This window comes from Balaenoptera borealis (genome assembly GCF_965194805.1).
Source record: "Balaenoptera borealis genome assembly, chromosome: 11".
NCBI classification, from domain to species: domain Eukaryota; kingdom Metazoa; phylum Chordata; class Mammalia; order Artiodactyla; family Balaenopteridae; genus Balaenoptera; species Balaenoptera borealis.
In genome coordinates, this window is record NC_138868.1 from 99,724,832 (window position 1) to 99,743,523 (window position 18,692).

An 18,692-nucleotide genomic window follows, 5' to 3' on the forward strand; every position below is an offset into this window, starting at 1 on the left:
GTCCGTGTTGCGGTTTTCTTTCTTTTTTTTTTTTAACAACATTTTAAAATTATTTATTTATTTATTTATTTATTTATTTATTTATTTATTTATTTATTTATTTTGGCTGCGCCGGGTCTTAGTTGCAGCATGCGGGATATTTTTTTTTAGTTGCAACATGTGGACTCTTAGTTGCGGCATGCGAGCTTCTTAGTTGCAGCATGCGGACTCTTAGTTGTGGCATGCGTGTGGGATCTAGTTCCCCAACCAGGGATGGAACCCGGGCCCCGTGCACTGAGAGCATGGAGTCTTACCCACTGGACCACCAGGGAAGTCCTCTGTGTTGGGGCTTTTGGCAATCAATACATAGCACCCTTTCCTCTCCTCCTGAGTCTGGAACCAATTGAGAAATAAGACACAGGAGATAGCCAAGTAGAGATGAAAATGTCAGCTTCACTACTGATAAAGCGCATGGAAGACATAGCTTTAGGTCTGTGGCCACGAAGACTTGCCCCATTTTATTCCCTACCCCAGACACACCCAGCCTAGACCGTAGGACAGCTCGCCAGAGACAAAGCTCGGGTCTGCAGAGCAAACACACTTACCCAGACTGCTGTCTGGACTAGGTCTAGGTCAGGGGCATAGGGAAGTAGGTTCTCTAGGGTCACATGGCCGGGAGGAGGAGGCAATAGGCACCACGCAAGATCTTCATCTGGCTAATTCTTGAGTAGGTTTTCAGAGGGCAGGGAGTTACTCTGAGCTAGACTGGTTGGGAAAGCCTTACAGCAAGAGTGGAGTTTGCAGGAGGATTCAGTCAGGCGTGGGGGTGGGGGGGCCAGGAGGTCCGGGTTGTAAGCCAAGGGCAAAACGTTTGCAATAATGAATGGAAGAGCTTGGTGTCATGGCATAGCATGGGACAGGGTTTCTCAGCCAAGGCATTAGCAACAGCTTGGGCCAGAGATTGCTCTGCGGTAGAGGCGGTGCTATGAATTGTAGGCTCTTTAGCAGCACCCCTGGTCTCTACCCACTAGATGCCAGGATCACCCGCCCCCTGTTGAGACGTGTAAAAATGTGCCAAACGTCCCCTGGGGGGGTGGGGGTGGTACAGAATCTCGCCCCAGGTTGAGAACCACTGGTCTAGGAGCAGAGCCAGTGTCAGGGCTGGGCTCTCGTCTGTAGATAGTGTGGGTCAGTGGTTACTATGGAGAGAGAGGAAAGCGGGGGATGGGCAGCCAAGGGTGTGACTCTCTCAGAAGTTGCTCCACGTGGAAACAAGGGAGGGGGTGAGGAAGCTCCCCACCCCACCCAGCCCCACCCCCGCCTGGGGAAGGCTGATCCTTCGGAGGTTTTACAGGAGCGCCGAAGTGAAAGAGGTGATCAGAAGGTCTTAGGATCTTCGGGAAGGGATCTTGCAGATCATTTCTAGTGCGATTCCCTGGCTGCGCCTGAATCCTTCCTAAGGGACATCCCCGCCGACCCCTCATACAGCCTCAGCCCCAACACTCACGCTGAAAAGGAAGTGGCTTCCACACCAACATTCTGCCACCAAATGCCACTGCCTTTAGCTCAAAACACCAGTCCTCATTTTCCTTGGGATTCACATCCAGGCCTACTTATAAAACACAGGCTCATGGGCGTCACTCGTAGGAGATCTGCCTGCACCCACTCACACCCACACATGCCGCTGATGTCTGGGTGTCCCTGAACCATGACCGCAAACGCTGGAGGCACGGCAGTGAGAGGCATGGAGGACCTTTGCCCAGAGCAACGAGGGGAAGCAGGATTCTTGGTCTGTCTGGCTCCCCTGTGTCGGGGAGGGGGCTGCAGAACCTGCCGGGAAGGGTCATTGGACCCCAAGTCCATCGAGCCAGAGCCTGAACCAGCTGCCTTCCCTTCTCTGAGCGTCCCCTGCTCTCTCTCCTCCCCACAGAATCCTCTCCATCAGACCCCTCCGTGAGCACCCCCAGCTCTTACCCCACCCTCAGTGAAGTGTTCGGGAGGAAGAGGAAGAAGCGGACCAGCATCGAGACCAGCATCCGCCTGACTCTGGAGAAGAGATTTCAAGATGTGAGCGGACCCTTTGGGTGGGAACGGGTGGGCCGACTTGCACAGGGGTTGAGCAGACGCACACAAGCCCCTCGGCACCACCCCTGAGCCCCCACACACCTGCCTTGGGAAAGGGTCGGGACACAGAGACACGCTCCCTCTCCAGGTGCCCCGGTGTTTGAATGAGAGGCTGGGTTCCAGAAACTTCCTCCCCCACTGACCCTTCTCGCCCTGACCTCTGTTTGGTGCCCATTGTCCCTCGAGCCGGGAGAGTTAAAGACTGGGGTATGGAATCCCAGAGAAGAGTGTATCCCTGTATCCAGTTGAGATAAAGGGAGCAAAGCCAGGGCATTGTAGATAAATTCTTCATTTTCTTTGCATTGTTTTGTATTTTTCAAATTATATATATAATAAATGCTCATTGTAAACAATTTGGAAAATGCAGGGAAGCAGGAAAAAAATCCACCACCAAATGCTATCTAAATGCACGTCCTTCTATTTCTTTCTTCTTCATACATTTAAATATTTGTAGTCATATTACATACAGACACCTTTTTGAACTTGCAGCAAAAGTATATTCTTGAGCCAATCTGTGGACGCTAATAATACCAGTTATGTGCCCCGGGGGAGCTGGGGAAGAGAAGAGTGATAAACAGGTGTGGTCTAAACAGCCTCTAATCAGGATCCCTTAGGTACCAGCCTCCAGAGCTTCCATCCACACAGCATAGTCCCTAAAGGGCTCGCCTGTGGCCTAGTTCCACCTCGCAGGCCCCAGGCCTCCAGGACTCCTGTCTCTCCAGCAGACTCTCCAGCACATATGACTCAGGACTTGATGGCTGCATCCTGCTGGCAGGATGACAAGACCTGGCTTTTCCTTCTGATTAAGTTTCTCAGAGCAGCAAGAGTAAGGGAGGGTGCAGAAGGGAGAGAAGGGAGTTAAGAACAAAGATTGGGTGGGGGTGGGAAGGGTCAGAACAAAGGAGTGATGGATATGTATTGGAATGTGTGTGTGTGTGTGTGTGTGTGTATATATATATATACACACACACACACATGTCTCCTCTATAGTCTTGATGGGTCCACATGTTTTAACTTTATCATTTCCTATTTTGAGGTAGGCAGCAAGAAATGACGCGAGAGAAGGGTATCAGATTCTGAGGAAAGAACAGAAGGGAGCGTGTGTTCTGGGGATTCTGCCTGCCCTACCTAACTCATCAGTGGGCTCCTCTTTTCAGAACTTCTGAAGAAGGAGTGAGAGAAGAGCCTCCACCCTGTGTCAGGCCCTGTGCTTGGCAGTTTATACACATTTTCTCATTTAATCTTCATAATCATCCTATACGGTAGGCATTATTTCTCTCATTTCATAGATGATTAGACTGAGGCTCAGAGAGGTTCAGAAAGTTTCCTAAGGCCACAGAGTAAGTGCTCCAGCCACTATTCCATCGTAGGTCCGATTCTAAAGCTCTTGCTCCATCTATTGTTCTATCCTGCTTCTTTGGAACATCTGTTCCCCACGCACAGTTCTTGATCCTATTCCCGTCTCCTCCTGACTACTCTATCCCTTTGGTTTCTGTAGAACCCCAAACCCAGCTCAGAGGAGATTTCCATGATTGCAGAGCAGTTATCCATGGAGAAGGAGGTGGTGAGGGTCTGGTTCTGCAACCGACGCCAAAAGGAGAAGCGAATCAACTGCCCCGTGGCCACACCCATCAAATCACCCATGTACAGTTCCCGGCTGGTGAGTGGCCAGGAGCCAAGTTGCCTGCCAAGCATTGGGGGAGATGAAGCCTGGAGGGCAAAGAGTCCTCCCCGTCCTAAAGAAGATGGGGGTTGGAGAGCAAGGAATAAATATATAAACAAAGAGATGCTGTATACAAAATACATATAATATAAAGAAGGATAAGGAGATAGAAAGCGATTACGGGGAGATGCTTTTATAGTAGAGGGGTAAGAAAAGACCTCTCTGATAGGGTGACATTTGAGAAGGGATCTAAGTATTGAAAGGGAACGAAATATCTGAGGGTTAGAGTGTTCCATGTAGAGAAATCAGAAAATGAGAAGACCTGACATGTTTGAGGAACAGCAAGGAAGCCAGTGTCGCCAGGGCAGGGTGAGGAAGGAGGTGAGAAGTGGGAGATGAAGTCAGAGAAGTAACGGGGAAGTAACAGGAAGCCATTCACCACGGTCTCGGAGGCCATCGAAAGGACCTTAGCTTTTAGTTTGAGTGAAATAAGAAGCCACTGGAGAACTGACATGGGTTGCTATGTGAAGATTAATTTGTGTGGAGGCAGGATACCAGCCTGAGAATTACAACAATCAGGCTGAGAGTGGTGGAGGCTTGGGCTAAGGTGGAGATCATGGTGGTGAGGAGGCGTGGCTGGATTCTGAATGTATTTCAACCACGAGCCAACAAGATGTGCTGTTAGCTCAGATATGGAGTGTGAGAAATAAGGCCAAGATTACTTCAAGGGTTGTGACCTGAGCAGCTGCTTGGAAGGTGCTGCCATTTTTTGAGATGATGAAGACTGCAGGAGGAACAGGTTTGAGGGGGAAAAAAGACTAAGTATTCAGAGCTGGTCGTATTAAGTTAGACTTACCTCCTAGGCATCCAAGAGGAAGGGTCATGCCGACAGTTATATCTGTGATTCTGGAGTTCAAGGGGGAGAAGTCAGGGCTGGGAATAATTTGAAGTTCAGGCAGAATGGGAAGTTTGGAGGATATGTAATGTCTTCTCCATCTAGGAGAGAGATGGTGCCTGGAGGTTGGGGGGGAGGGGGAAGGTTCTTCTTCAACCCTAGGGATGGTGATGGTTGAAGGTTAAGGGAATTGGGGATAATGGTGTTGTTCTCTGTCTTTTAGTACTCAAGGATGGGTGAGATTCAGCCTCATTCTGGGTGGGACGTAGCTATTTCATAAAACTATACTATTGTTTATTCTTTCACCATACATTTATTGACCATCTACTATGTTTTGGTCTTTGTGCTGAGTGCTGGGGATGCACAAATAAGTAATATTTGTTCCCTGTCCCAGAGCACCTCACTGCCTAGCAGAGGAGACAGACAAATAAACAAATGATAAACAACATGATGATTTCTCTTGGAGAACTTAGGAGTAGCAGCTAACAAAGCCTTGGGAGGTGGTGGTTAGGGAAGGCTTCCCCAAGGAGATAATTAATACCTGAGCTGAGTCTAAAAAGACAAGAAAGAGTGAAGAGGCAAATAAGTGAGGGGTGGAATTCCCCCAGGGGGATAGTATGAGAACAGCGGTATGGAGGAGGGAGAAGAGGGCATATGCACGGAATCGCAGGTGGTTCCACGTGGAGGAATGTTGAAAGATGAGGCTGGATAGATCAGCAAGGGCCAGACAGAAGGGGCTATGAGCAGGGCTAAGGAACTTGAAGCCCTGGGGAGTTGCTGAAGGATTTGAAGTAGGGCATTAGTGTGATCTGATTGCTTTTTAGAACGATCACTTTGACTGTAGTTATAAAGGGTGGTTTGAGAGGCATCACATTTAGTTTCAAAGAGACCAGTTAGATGTGACTGCAGTTATCCAGCAGAGACATTAAAAGGGCTGAAGCAAACCCATTTGGTAAGAATGAAGCGGATGGGAGAGATTCAGGAGATAATTAGAAGGTAGAATTATTAGGTCTTGGTTAATAAATTGAAAACTGGATGGGGCAGGGAGAGCGATAAAGGAAAGAGAATACTCTGGGATGACTGTCAGCATTCAGGCTGGGCTGATTGGGTAGAAGCTGGTGCTGTAGATGGAACAATTAAACACAGGGGGAGGAGCTGGCTTAGGAGTAGGAAAAAATGATGATTTCAATTCTTTACATCATTATGATATACAGAGAGGCCTGTGGGACACCCAAGTGGGAATGCCCCTGGGCACTTGGATTAATGGGTCTGGAGGTCAGGAGGAAAGGCTAAGACAGAGAAATGGACTGGGAGTCATAAGCACACAGGTGGTAGTTGGAATCCTGGGTAAGGAGGAGCTCACCTGTGGAGCCTGTACAGAGGAAGCAAAGAGGAAAGTTGAGGTCTCAACCCTGGGGAACACTAGCTTTAGAGGGATGGGCAAAGGGGGAGCACCAAGGAAAGAAACTGAGAAGGAGGAACCAGAAAATGCAAAAAATTGCAATGAAGTAGATGGAGGGGTGAAGCAGATGTGAAGAGCCCTGCAAGAGTGCTTTGGGAGCACAGATGAAAGACCCCCAAATCAGAATGGGGTGTGGGAGGGCTAACCCCCTGATTTGTTTGGAGAACAGACTAGGACTTAGCAAAAAGAACAGCATAGCTGGCAGAAGGAACAGTGTGTGAGAGGCATGGAATTATAAAACAACATGATGCATTTGGGGAATCACAAGCCTTTTGGTCTGGCTGGAGCTAAGAGTTTAGGACTAAGACAGAGAGGTTGATGAGAGCTAGATCATGGTGGGTCGTGGATGCTAAATTACTCTCAAAGATATGAAGAACCGTTGACAGTTTTAGGTTGGAGACAATGTGATATTCATTCACCATTGCTGTCTTAAATACTTACTGAGCACCCACCATCTGTTTGGCACTGGGATATGGTGGTGCACAGGATACTTACTGGTGATCTCTGCTTAGAGTCTAGCAAGGAAAACAGACATTAAACAAATGCAATTTGTGATGAAGCCTCCAGAGAAGATGTGAGGGTATTTGAGGGACCTAACCTAGTCCAGATGTCAGGGGCTTCTCTGAGGAATGATGCTCAAATTGACAGCAGAAGAAAGAGTGGACTTGAATGGGGAAAAGGTCTGAGTTGCGGTGGGAGACAGGACGGAAGGGTGGAGATAGTGTCAGGAAGAACATTCTATGCAGAGGAAACAGTGTGTACAAAGGTCCTGAGGCTGGGGTGGGTGGGGAGAGGAAGCAAAGAAGGTTGGAATGGAACCCGAGGAGTGAGAGAGAGTGTGTGAAAGAGGAAGCTGGAGTGGTAGGCGGGGGCTAAATCATGTAGGGCGTTGTAGACCATGTTAAGGGAACTGAACCATGTCATAAGAGAGTCAGAATCTTTAAACATGGGGCTTTGTTTAGAACAGATGGGAGGTAGTTATCACTTTGGTTCAATCCCAGCCTGGGACACCAACGTGGAGGAAAGTGGTGGGAGGCACGGAGGAGCCGTAAAGGAGTGTCATGGGTTCTCATCGTGCATTCAACACATATTTACTGAACACCTGCAAAGTTCCAGGCACTGCAGTAGACACTGAGGACACAGCAGGGGACCACGCAGGCATCATTCTGCCCTCATGAGTTCCCCAGCCTAGTGGGGGAGAAAGATGTTAAATAAATAATCACATTAATACTTGTGGCATCCTGAAGGAAGAGACTAGAGAAAATGTTCTAATCCTGTCTTCTCCTCAGGTCTCATTGGGACACTCTCCGTGGGACTAGGACATAGTTTCTTCTGCTTCTGATGTGAAATGATCTCTAAGATACACAGTTAAGGGAAAAAAAAAAAAAGAATGAGACAGAGAGAGAAGGAAGGAAAAAACAAAGGCAAAATTATTCAGACCAGTGTGCACAGAATGCTTCCATTTATATACAGAATGTTAAAGGAACCATATCTATGTCTGCTTGCATATGTATAGTCTGTCTCCAGAAGGAAGCAGAAGAAGCTGGTCGCAGTGACTAAATAATTATTTGTTTAAAAACAACAACAAATTTCTGGGTGTGTGGCAGCAGGGAGGGGCGGAGGAGAAGAGGGAGATTACCGATAACATCTCTTACCTCTTACCACGCTGCTCCACACCTGTCTCCACCCTTGGTGGGCCCCAGCCGACTGAGGAGGCTCCTTGTAAAAGGGCAGGTAAATGAAAGCAGCAGAACAATTGCTGATTAATTAGGAAATGAGTACATGCCGCATCCTGTCGGGATGGGATGTTCCAAACTGGGGAGGGGAGGATCGCCAATCACAGCTCCCTGAGCAGAACTTCCTTGCAAGATCCTTTGTAAAGGTTGATCTGAGCGTCCCAGGTCAGCATGAGAAGAATAAGGGGGAGGAAAAGTATGCAGGGTTCAGCTCAAATGAAGAAATAAACAGTTTCTAGCTAGAAACACACAACAGTTGACAGCTTCCTGCTGGAAGGAAGGGAACTAACAGCCTTGCGCTGTTGGCCAGGCATTGAGTTGGAAGCTTTACGGACATTATCTCATTAAATCTTAATTAAAAGAAAATATGAGGGAGGTATTACTGCTATTTTATGGATGAGAAAACCTAATCTCAGTGGGGTTAAGTAACTTGCCCAAATCACACAGACAGTGGTGAAGCCAGGGCTCACCCCCAGATCTGTTGGGCCACAATGTCTATTCTTTTTATTACGTCTTGTTGCAGGTTGTGCTAGGATAGTAATACTGAGGGGAGGGGGGATTCCTGAACTGCGTGGGAGGTTAAGCTAAATCATCTTAGGTCCCTTCCAAACTCAGAGTTGATGATGTATCCAGGGCAAGATGAAAGGCTTCAGAGACCGCAGTTCATCTCCTCCAGTTACCTCGGGAGAGTGGATGGTCCACTCATGCATCAAGATGGGAAGCCTGAAACAGGGTGGTTAGGGCTGGGGGCTCTGCTGCCCTGAGCAAGTGCAGGGGTCTTTTAAGAAAGAAGAGGAGGGACTTCCCTGGTCATCCAGTGGGTAAGACTCCACACTCCCGATGCAGGGGGCCAGGGTTCGATCCCTGGTTGGGGGACTAGATCCCACACGCATGCCGCAACTAAGAAGTCCGCGTGCCGCAACTAAGACCTGGCGCAGCCTAAATAGATAAATAATAAATAAAATAAATAAATATTTTTTACAAAAGGAAGAAGAAGGGACTGGAAAATAGACAGCCATCCAGCAGTGTCAGCCACAGCAGGGTCCAGGAGGCATGGTCCTCTCATCACCGGAGCACTTGAGCAGGGCAGCTTCAGCCTGGCAGTGCCCAAGAGACCTTGCCAGGGGACACACAGCAGGGAGGGCAGGGCCTGGTGTCAGCAGCAGGGAGCCGCGGGAGCAGGGCAGAGCCAGAGCTGGGTGCTGTACGTGGTCCAGAGACCTTCCTATGAAACAAGGCACAGAGTACAGATTTGGGATTAGGAAATCATCCAGGAAGCTGAGCCCTGTCTCTGCAGAGTCTGGGGCCCAGCATCCTAGGAGAAGTGCCAGAGGTGGGAGAAGGAAGCAGAAGTGGACATTTATAAGCTTCTGTTGCCTTTCAGGTGTCTCCCTCTGGGTCTCTGGGGCCCCTCTCTGTCCCTCCTGTACACAGCACCATGCCTGGAACAGGTGAGCTCTAAAAATGAGGTTTCTGAATAGTACCAGAATTCTTTTAAATAATGGGATACTAGAACTGAGAGGTACCTACCTAAGTCAGCATTCCCAAAACGTATTTCAAAAGATGTTAAAATCTGTGCTAGGAAGAAAAGGCTTCTGTGATCAAGTAAGTTTAGGAAATGCTGGTTAGGCAAAGTTTGAACAAGTGTTTGTTTTTGTTTTAATTGCCACACTTTCTCCATACAAATGAGCTGTATGGAAGGCAACGTTTTCCAAACCAATTTTCTACAGAACTCTATTTTTCAAAGAGTATTCCAAAGCATTTCAAAGAACTAGAGAGGATGACCATATGACAGTCCCAGTGTCTGACAGTCTCTTGTCCTGACATAATTATCAATACCAGTGCCTTCGACCCTTCAAAGCATCTTAGCTTGGAGGGTGAAATATATGTCACCTTCTCCACGGAATGCTGTTTGGGAAACTCAAATACAGTTTAATCCAAATCTGCCATATTACAGAGGTCGAAAAGGGGATGCAGGGAAGTGAAACAAGTTGCCACAGGCCACAGAGCTGCTTAGCGAATGGCCCAGGCCTCCTCACTCCTGGTTGTGTTCTTTCTGGAAGACCACGAACCATCTGGAGATGGCAACATCAGAGAGGCTGGCCGTCTTTACCTGTGCTCTCAGCTTCTCTTTTCCTCCCCGAGCACTTTGCTTTCTTTCCTCCTCTCTTCCTTTCCAAGGCTTCTGGTTCTTTTGCTCATCCTGCCCCGTGGTCTGGGGCTGCGTATGCCCAGCCCAGGGTGTGTCCTGGAGTAGGATGATTTTGGCATCTGTATCTCCTGTGTTTGGCTAGTCTGGGACTCGTAGAACCAGCCATGCCACTCTCCAGGGCCCGGGCTGGGGAGAGCGTGTATGATGAGGGCCCCTTTGGGGCCGGGTGTTGATGCTAACATGGTAGGAGTTGGGCAGATGGGTGGCAGCTAGGGACAGGGTGAGCCCGCTTGGAGGATGCATGTCTGAATGTCACGAGGTCCCCAGACCCAGCCTCATTGTTTCCCCCTTGTTTTTGCCTCTCCTGGTTCTCAGTAACGTCATCCTGCTCCTCCGGGAACAACAGCAGGCCTTCGTCTCCTGGCCCAGGACTCCACGCCAGCAGCCCTACTGCATCTCAGAATAACTCCAAAGCGGCTGTGAACTCCTCCACCAGTTTTAACTCTTCAGGGTGAGGCGGAGGGGAGAGCCCAGAGATACCTCAGCGGGGCCGAGGGACATGTGAGAAGCTGCGTCTGGGTCAACACCTTGGGAAGGAAAGCTTGTCACGGGGCTGGACAAGGGGGATGGGGGGGGGCAGGGAGGGGGCAGCGTGGAGCGCCAGACTGGCCTCTCTCCCTAGGGAGTGGGATTTAAAAGAGAAGCCTCAGCCAGTGAGCAGTCCTGGCAAGGAGCTGATGTCAACAAAGCCAACATGTCCCTCCTCACTGGGAGGGTGGAAATTTCCAAACCCTCCTGTCAGAAAGGGCCAGGTCCTTCCCTGGGCTGAGGAGTTCCCCTCCAGGCCAGCTCCTCTGCTCTGGGGTGTTCTGCCCCAAGCCTGAGCTTCCTCCAGCATGGCTGACACCGTGAGAGCAGGAGGGTGGGTGCTACCCCGTAACCTCGTGCTCCCACCCGGGATGCAGCGGGAAAAGCAGCCTCTCAAGCTTTGATTAATGAACCAAAGAATCTACCCTAAGAAGTGTTCTCAGCGGATGCCTCGAGAGATCCTTCCCCGATTCAGAACAAAACAGAGATTTGCAAGTTAGGCGATTGGTTGAAGACCTGAGCTTGTCGGAAGAAATGAACCCACTTGTCCAAACCCAGACTGTTCAACAAGGCAGCCGCCTCTTATGGGCCAATTGTTGCACAGCCCCAAAGGTTGGAGCGCCTCAGACACCTCCACCAAAAAAAAAAAAAAAAAAAGAGAGAAAAACATATAATGTACATTTTAAAGAATTGTTTTGAGATATAATTCACTTTCCATAAAATTTACCATTTTAAAGTGTACAAGTCAGTGCTTTTTAGTTTATTCACAGGGTTGTGCAATTGTCACCATAATCTGATTCCAGAACATTTTCATCACCCCCCCGCCCCATACATACCTGCTAACACTCACTGCTCATTCCCATCTTCCCTCCTCATTAGAAGCTGTCCGATTGACTTGTTTCTTCCTTCCTTCTAGATCTTGGTACCGATGGAATCATCCCACCTACCTCCACTGAGACCAAAAAGTTTCTCCTATGCCACCTGGCCCTGTATTCCCCACTGGAAGGAAGGGAGTCACGCCTTCTCTGTATGGACAGATTACTTTCAGGAGAGTAGAAGAGAATCTCCACTATCAATGAACCCAAACTCTTGCCTTCTTCAGGAGCAAGGGCCTCTGGAGATCCAAACTGTGACCGAACCCTGTGCTGCCTCCTAGTGCTCTTGAAACGCACAGCCCTCCTAGGAGGTGACCATTTTTACCTTCCTTGCCTGTGCCCTTCTCCTCTCGTTCCAAATATGTCAGATGGCTTCACTGCGACCGTGGTCTTTCAAAAAGGACCTCTTGCCATTATTCTCCAGCTCATCTCCAGCTCATTCTGGGCACAGCCATTTGCCTGGTGCCAAACCACCAGAGGGGAGAGAAGGTTTTGACTCTGAACTTAGCCACAATCTCCAAACTGATTCTAGAATGTATGAAAAGATTTGAATCTGATGTCTCCACCAAAGCTCTGATGTCTTCTCTGTTCAGCAAAGCTTTCTGACTGAGTCTTCATGTCACCCTATTTTCTCTTTAGCCCCGCCCCTTTTCCAGAACCACATCCATTCATGATTGTGTTCTCCGAATTCCCTCCTCTTTACAGAACACTGAGCCATGCTCAGCCCCCTGGGCACATTGCTCTGCCCACAGGTGTTCTTCTGTCTGCTCCATCTGCCCCAGAGTTCAGGAACGCTTGTTCTTTCTATCCTTTCCTGTATTTCTCCTTATCTTGTCCTCTCTCCCTTCTCCTGGTGCAGAAGGAAGAACACAAACGCACACACGCAACAATTATGCTGGCAAAATACCTGTATATAGCCCTTTCCTTTTTTTGCATTATGTTCTTCTCTCCTTAATGTGGAATTTTCCAGCAAAATGTTTAACTCAGGTGTGAATTTTGAAGATCTCTGTAATATTTTATCTTCTTTAACAAAAAAGAAAGAAAAGGAAAGGAAAAAAAATACCAAAGTGTGAAATACCGTGCTAGCTTCCACAAGAGTTCCCACGTGGGCTGGGAATCCTTGTTGATTTCTGCAGGAACATTCTTTCTCGAGTCTCCTTCTTTGTGGGCCAGTGTGTAAACATGTAACATGAAGCCATTCCAGAAATGGTAACTTTTTTTTTTAGAGACTGCATATCCAAGAAAATGATGAGATTCAAAGGAATCGCTCTGTTCCTAAATAAATTTGTATGGTGATGATATACAATATTCCACTATTGGCAAGAAGAGGTTTAGATTATTCTGAGTCTTTTGTTGTGGGGGACATGTGAGTGCATGTAATGAAACGGGATGGAGAAAGGGTTTCAAATTGGTGGATTAAGTCTGTGACTCCCCGAACTGATGCTAAAGATGATATACATTAATACAGGACTCCAAAGAGTTCAGAGTTTCTACTCTTTTTGACAGAACAGCCTTGAGGACAGAGTAGGTAAGAGATTGGCTTCCTCATTTTGTAAGTGGGAGAATGGAAAATGTTTAAGGTCAAGTCATTTGGAGACTTTAAGAGGTGAAGGCTGAGGCTAATAGTTCATATCTCAGATGTCCTGAAGGTCAATTATTCATTGTTCGCAATGGAAAGTGATAGACATTTGAGACAAGGGATAATTCAAAAGTCAAATCTATTTGGCTTTGGAATGCACTGTGACTTTTGATGAGAGGGTTGAGGGGCAAGGAAGCTATCCCTGTGGTTTTTCTTGGGTTAATAAAAATTTAAAGAGTTACCATTTTTGAGGCAAACATTGACCTGTGGTGGGAAAGGGAGGCCCTTCAAAAATGTAATGACTGAAGGGAAGAAACTTAAATTGGCATTAAACATTTTTGCAAATAATAATATCCAAGGGAGAAACCCTTACTTAAATAACCATAAGTTAAGTGTTTTTCATGTTTGGATGGGGCTTAGACTAATATTTCATGTCATGAAGTGGAAGAAAGCCTGTTGGTAGTGGTTACTTTGTCAAGAAAAGATCTAGTTGAAAGGGGCTCGGTATGTATCAAAGAGACAAGAGGAGCCTGCAGCAATAATTTAAGTATGTAAAGAAATTACTCTGCCACCCATGAGCCCATCTGTGCATATCTGTGCATACACACGCACACGTATGTATGCACTGTTCCTTGCATACACATGGGTGCCAGAGCTGATGCTTTCCTGCAGCAGTCTTGGCCACCTTGACATCTTGCTCAGGTGAGTGCTGAAAGCTGATGTCCTGCACTGTCCATGATGCTGGTTTTCACTCATTTGACCCTTTAAAAAATACTTTATTTTTTAAGAGCAGTTTTTGGTTTACAACAAAATTAAGAGGAAGCTTTGGAGATTTCCCATAGAGCTCCTGCCCAAACACATTCGTAGCCTTCCCCATTATCAACATCACTCACGAAAAAGTAAAATTTTTTTACCAATAATGAACCTACACTGACACATCACAATCACCCGAAGTCCATAGTTTACCTTAGAGTTCACTCTTGGTGTTGTACATTCTACAGCTTTGGACAATAGTATAATGATGTGTATCTATCATTATAATATCATAGAGTATTTTCACTGCCCTAACAATCCTCTGTGCTCTACCTATTCACCTCTCTCCCTGCTATGACCTTACAACCACTGATCTTTTTTACTGTCTCCATAGTTTTGCCTTTTCCAGAATGTCACATGGTTGGAATCATAGTATAAAGGCTTTCCAGGTTGGCTTATTTAGTAATATGCATTCAAGTTTCTTTCATGTCTTTTCATGAGCTTGATAGCTCATTTCTTTTTAATGCTGAATAATATTCTCTTGTCTGGATGTACCACAGTTTATTTATTCATTTACCTACTGAAGGACATCTGGGTTGCTTCCAAATTTTGGCAATTATGAATAAAGCTGCTATAAATATCCGCATGCAGGTTTCTGTGTGGACATAAATTTTCAGTTCCTTTGGGTAAATACCAAGGAGCGTGATTGTTGGATCGTGTGGTAAGAGTATATTTAGTTTTGTAAGAAACCACCAAACTGTCTTCGAAAGTGGCTGTACCACTTTGCACTCCCACCAGTAACGTTACCAGAGTTCCTGTTGCTCCACATCCTCACCAGCCTTTGTTGTCAGTGTTCAGGATTTTGGTCATTCTAATAGGTGTATAATGGTATCTCACTGTTGTTTTAATTTGCATTTCCCTGGTGACATGATGTGGAGCAACTTTTCACATGCTTATTTACCATCTGTGTATCTTCTTTGGTGAGGTGTCTATTAAGATTTTTGGCCCATTTTTTAATCAAGTTGTTTTGTTTTTTACTGTTGAGTTTTAACTGTTCTTTGTATATTTTGGGTAACAGTCCTTTATCAGATGTGTCTTTTGCAAATATTTCCTCCCAGTCTGTGACTTCTCATTCTCTTGATATTGTCTTTCACAGAAGTCTTTAATTTTAGTGAAGTCCAGCTTGCTAATTATTCCTTTTATGGGTTGTCTTTGGTGCTGTATCTAAAAAGGCATCACCACACCCAGCATCAGGTAGGTTTCCTCCTTTGTTATCTTTAGGAGTTTTATAGTTTCGTGTTTTACATTTAGGTCTGTGATCCATTTTGAGTTAACTTTTGTGATGGTGTAAGGTCTGAGTCTAGGTTCATTTCTTCACGTGTGGATGTCCAGTTGTTCCAGCTCCATCTGTTGAAGACACTATCTTTGTCCCATTGTGTTGCCTTTGCTCCTTTGTCAAAGATCAGTTGACTGTATTTATGGGGGTCTATTTCTGGGCTATTTGACCATGGTTTTTATGAAAGAAATAAACAGAATTACAGTCTTAACTGCTCAGCCTCCTGTAGCTTCCATTGTCCATTGCCTTGGACAGTTGCTGAACAGAGTCAAACCTGAAAGTGGGTACCAATTCACGTTTCATGTCTGCAAGATTCTGTAAAACTCATCATTCCAGTCAAGTTTAACGGAAGCCTGGTTAGCTTCTTCAGATCTAATTAGGCACCAGAGAATCAAAGGGCAACCACCAGTCATTGTTTAGGAGGAAGGAAAGGGAAAAAGAATTGTTGCTGCTGCTTTTTGAACTTGCAAAACTTTGATCTTTAGTTGACTCAAGACTGGTAGACCCAGCTGTGGGCACCCAATACTAAGGGCTTTTGGTCCAACTCAGAGAATGAGTTTAGTCGCAGACTCAAATTAGGAATCCTGTCCTGAGGCCCCATGTTGCCGGTTCAGTGCCTCTTCTCCTTGTGCACTCTGCATCCCCTTGCTACATTCATGGACTGCTTTTGCTGACTCGCCTGCTTCTCGTGCTAGACTGTGGGGAGCTCCTTGTAGCTGAGTCTGTCTTTTTCTCTGTATCCCCATGACTAGCATTGTGACTAGTACATAATACGCAATTCAGGTTTTTAAAAGTTGAATGCTTTCTTTTAACCTCTAAACAACTTCTAGTGCCTTTCACTGACGTTAGGAGCTGTGAATATAGAAAAATGTAGTACCATCTGTAGTGGAGGCAGACTATCTTGGTGGTTAAGAGCATGACCTCCAGTGCCATATTGCCTGGGTTCATACCCAAATCTGCCTCCTATTAATCATGTCACCTTGAGCAAGTTCCTCAAGTGCTCTGTGCCTCAGTTTCTCACCTGTAAAATGGGGATAACAACAGTATCCATCTCATAGAGTTGTTGTGAGAATTAAATGAATTTATATATATATATATATATACATATATATATGTAAAGTGCTTGGAACAATGCCTGATACATTAATAAGTGTTATCTGTTATTATCATGATTATTATGATATTATTGTTATTGTTATTCAAATAAATTGGTGGAGAGCTTCCTGTCCTCTGCTCTAACAGCCCAGAACTTTCCTGGGGGACACCACAGTTGACAAGCATACGATTTGGTGGAACAAGGGTTGTGGCCAAAGATATGTGAATTAATAAAATTTAATCCCAAGTAATGGAGCTTGAACCTGGAATCTCAGTCACCCCAGAATAAAGGCCCAATAAAGGCTCCACTGGAAGAACTAGCACCTTCCCTTATCCCCTCAGTCTTTAGACTCCTAATATGTACTCTGTTCTTTCCTGGGAAATGGTGGCAGCAAGAAGATAATTTCAGATTCAGATACTAGAAGAAAAAAACAATACTGCAACAAAAACAAATGGGGAAAAAGTTGAGATGTGCATACCATATGTTCATTTAGTGAAATGGATCTTTCCTTGTTTTCTTCCTGCAGGCTATTACTACCTCTTATCTGGTCTTTTCCAACCCACATGTGACAGGCTGTCTTCTCCAATTCGTCTTATACTGATTTTCATTGAGTCTCTATATAGCAGTGATTCTCAATTTTGGTTGCACAATGGAATTACCTGGGAAACTTGAAAAAAAATTTGACCCTCACACAGATTCTGATTTACTTTGTCTGGGATGTGGCCCAGGGAATTGGCACAGCTCCTCAAGTGATTCTATTGTTCTGTCAAGGTGGAGAACCACTGCCTGAATGGGCATACAGATCACTGGGGACTTTGTTAAAATGCAGATTCTGATTCAGTAGATCTGGGGTTAGGGTCTGAGATTTTGTGTTTTTAACAAATTCTCAGGTGATGCAGATTTTGCTGATCCCTGGACCAGACTTTGAGTAGCAAGGACTTGGAGAGCATGGTAAAATTATTCCCTTTGCCCAATATCATCATAGGTTTCCTATTATCTGCATAATAAGATGCCTCAGCCTGGCATCTTAGGCTGGCATCAGTCATTTAAGGTCCTCTAACATCAGTGGTCCCCAAATGTGACTAATCATCTGAAGATCTATGGGCAGATTTTAAAAGATACAGATTCCTGGGCGTCACACCAAGCCTACTAAATCACAACCTTCAAGGTGCGGCCTGAACAAAGGGTATTTTGAAAACACTTCCCAAGTGGTCTAGATGGTCATTAAGGTTTAGGAGCTTCAATATGCTTCCAATATACATTTCCAGGCTCATTGCCCATTCATTCAACCAGCAAACATTTATTGCACCTGCCTCTGTACCAGGTACTAGGGAAACAAAAATGAAAAAGAGTGTGATCCTTACTCTTAAAGGGCTGGCAAGACAAATGACCCAAACTAGACTATTTATTGTTTCCCACACATGGCCTAAATGCTCACAATTCTGCTCAAGGTCAGGTCTTCTCTTCTTAAGAATGTCTGGGCCCCTCAGCATGCTACCTTTGCCTGTCCTGGTCAACCAGCTCAGATGCCCTCTTTACACCATTTGCATCTCCACACTTATGTTTGGTTATCTCTTCAAACTTACTTTCCCTGATGTTAAAACAGATCCAGAGAGGAGAGAGGATTAACCCAAAGTGAGGTAACAACAACAATAATTAACATTCATATAACGACTTCCATGCACCAGCCATTGCTATAAGCACTTTACACATGTAAAGTGTGTAGAAATCTTGCGATAACTTTATGAGACAGCTATTATTATTATCCCCATTCTATGAATGAGAAAACGGAGGCACAGAAAAATAACTTGTCCAAAGATACACAGTCAGTAACCGAGCCAGGTTTACCCTTAAGCCTTATACTCTACTGCCAAGTTGGTGACAGGGTTGACATGAGAAGGAATATGTAACTCTAATTTTCAGGCCTGAGCGCTTCCCTGGAAATTAGTTATTTGTGTGCTTGCTTCACAACTTAGACTCAAGCGTGAGGGCAGGGACTATCTCTTTCATCTCACACAGTGCCTGGCAGGGGTGCAAGCACTTAGTAGATGCTCTACAACTTGTTATGGGATGGGCTGTCCCGTCGTGGGGGGAGGGGATGGATATTTATTCTAACAAACAGACAACAAACAAACACATAAGCAAGGGCAACAGCCTGCAGGTCTCACGTCACCACTAGGTCATCATCACCCCTCCCCACCACCGCCCCGCCCCCTCAGGCCTGCGCGAAGAAGGAGGACCCTCCCGCCCTCTTTCTGAACAGTCTCTGGTCCAGCTCTGGCTGTGCGCTCCGTCCTCCCAGCCAGCAGGTGCCCCTAGACCACCGGCTCCTCCTCTGCAGCCGTCAGAGCCTCGTCCTCTCTCCCTCTTTGCGCTGCTTCCTGATCCCAGGATCCGGGCCCTGAGCTCCGGGGCCGAGGTTCCCGAGGCTTCCCGGGGCTCTCGGCCAGGTAA

General features: G+C 46.3%; 2 protein-coding genes across 13 annotated transcripts in view; both read left to right on the forward strand.

Moving 5' to 3' along the window:
- The window catches only part of POU2F3 (POU class 2 homeobox 3), a 77,984-nt gene extending 66,299 nt beyond the window's left edge, over positions 1-11,685 (forward strand). For all 11 annotated transcript variants that reach the window (XM_082341965.1, XM_082341971.1, XM_082341969.1 and 8 more), the window contains 5 exons: positions 1,910-2,046; positions 3,602-3,763; positions 9,244-9,310; positions 10,387-10,522; positions 11,516-11,685. In XM_082341965.1, coding sequence (XP_082198091.1) covers positions 1,910-2,046; positions 3,602-3,763; positions 9,244-9,310; positions 10,387-10,522; positions 11,516-11,555 — 542 coding nt within the window. In that variant the 3' untranslated portion in view covers positions 11,556-11,685. The remainder of the gene's footprint in view (positions 1-1,909; positions 2,047-3,601; positions 3,764-9,243; positions 9,311-10,386; positions 10,523-11,515) is intronic.
- Positions 11,686-11,752: 67 nt separating this feature from the next.
- TLCD5 (TLC domain containing 5) overlaps positions 11,753-18,692 on the forward strand; it is a 55,668-nt gene continuing 48,728 nt past the window's right edge. For both annotated transcript variants that reach the window (XR_014231533.1, XM_082341980.1), the window contains exon 1: positions 11,753-18,688. The gene's annotated coding sequence lies outside the window, so the exon portion shown is untranslated. The remainder of the gene's footprint in view (positions 18,689-18,692) is intronic.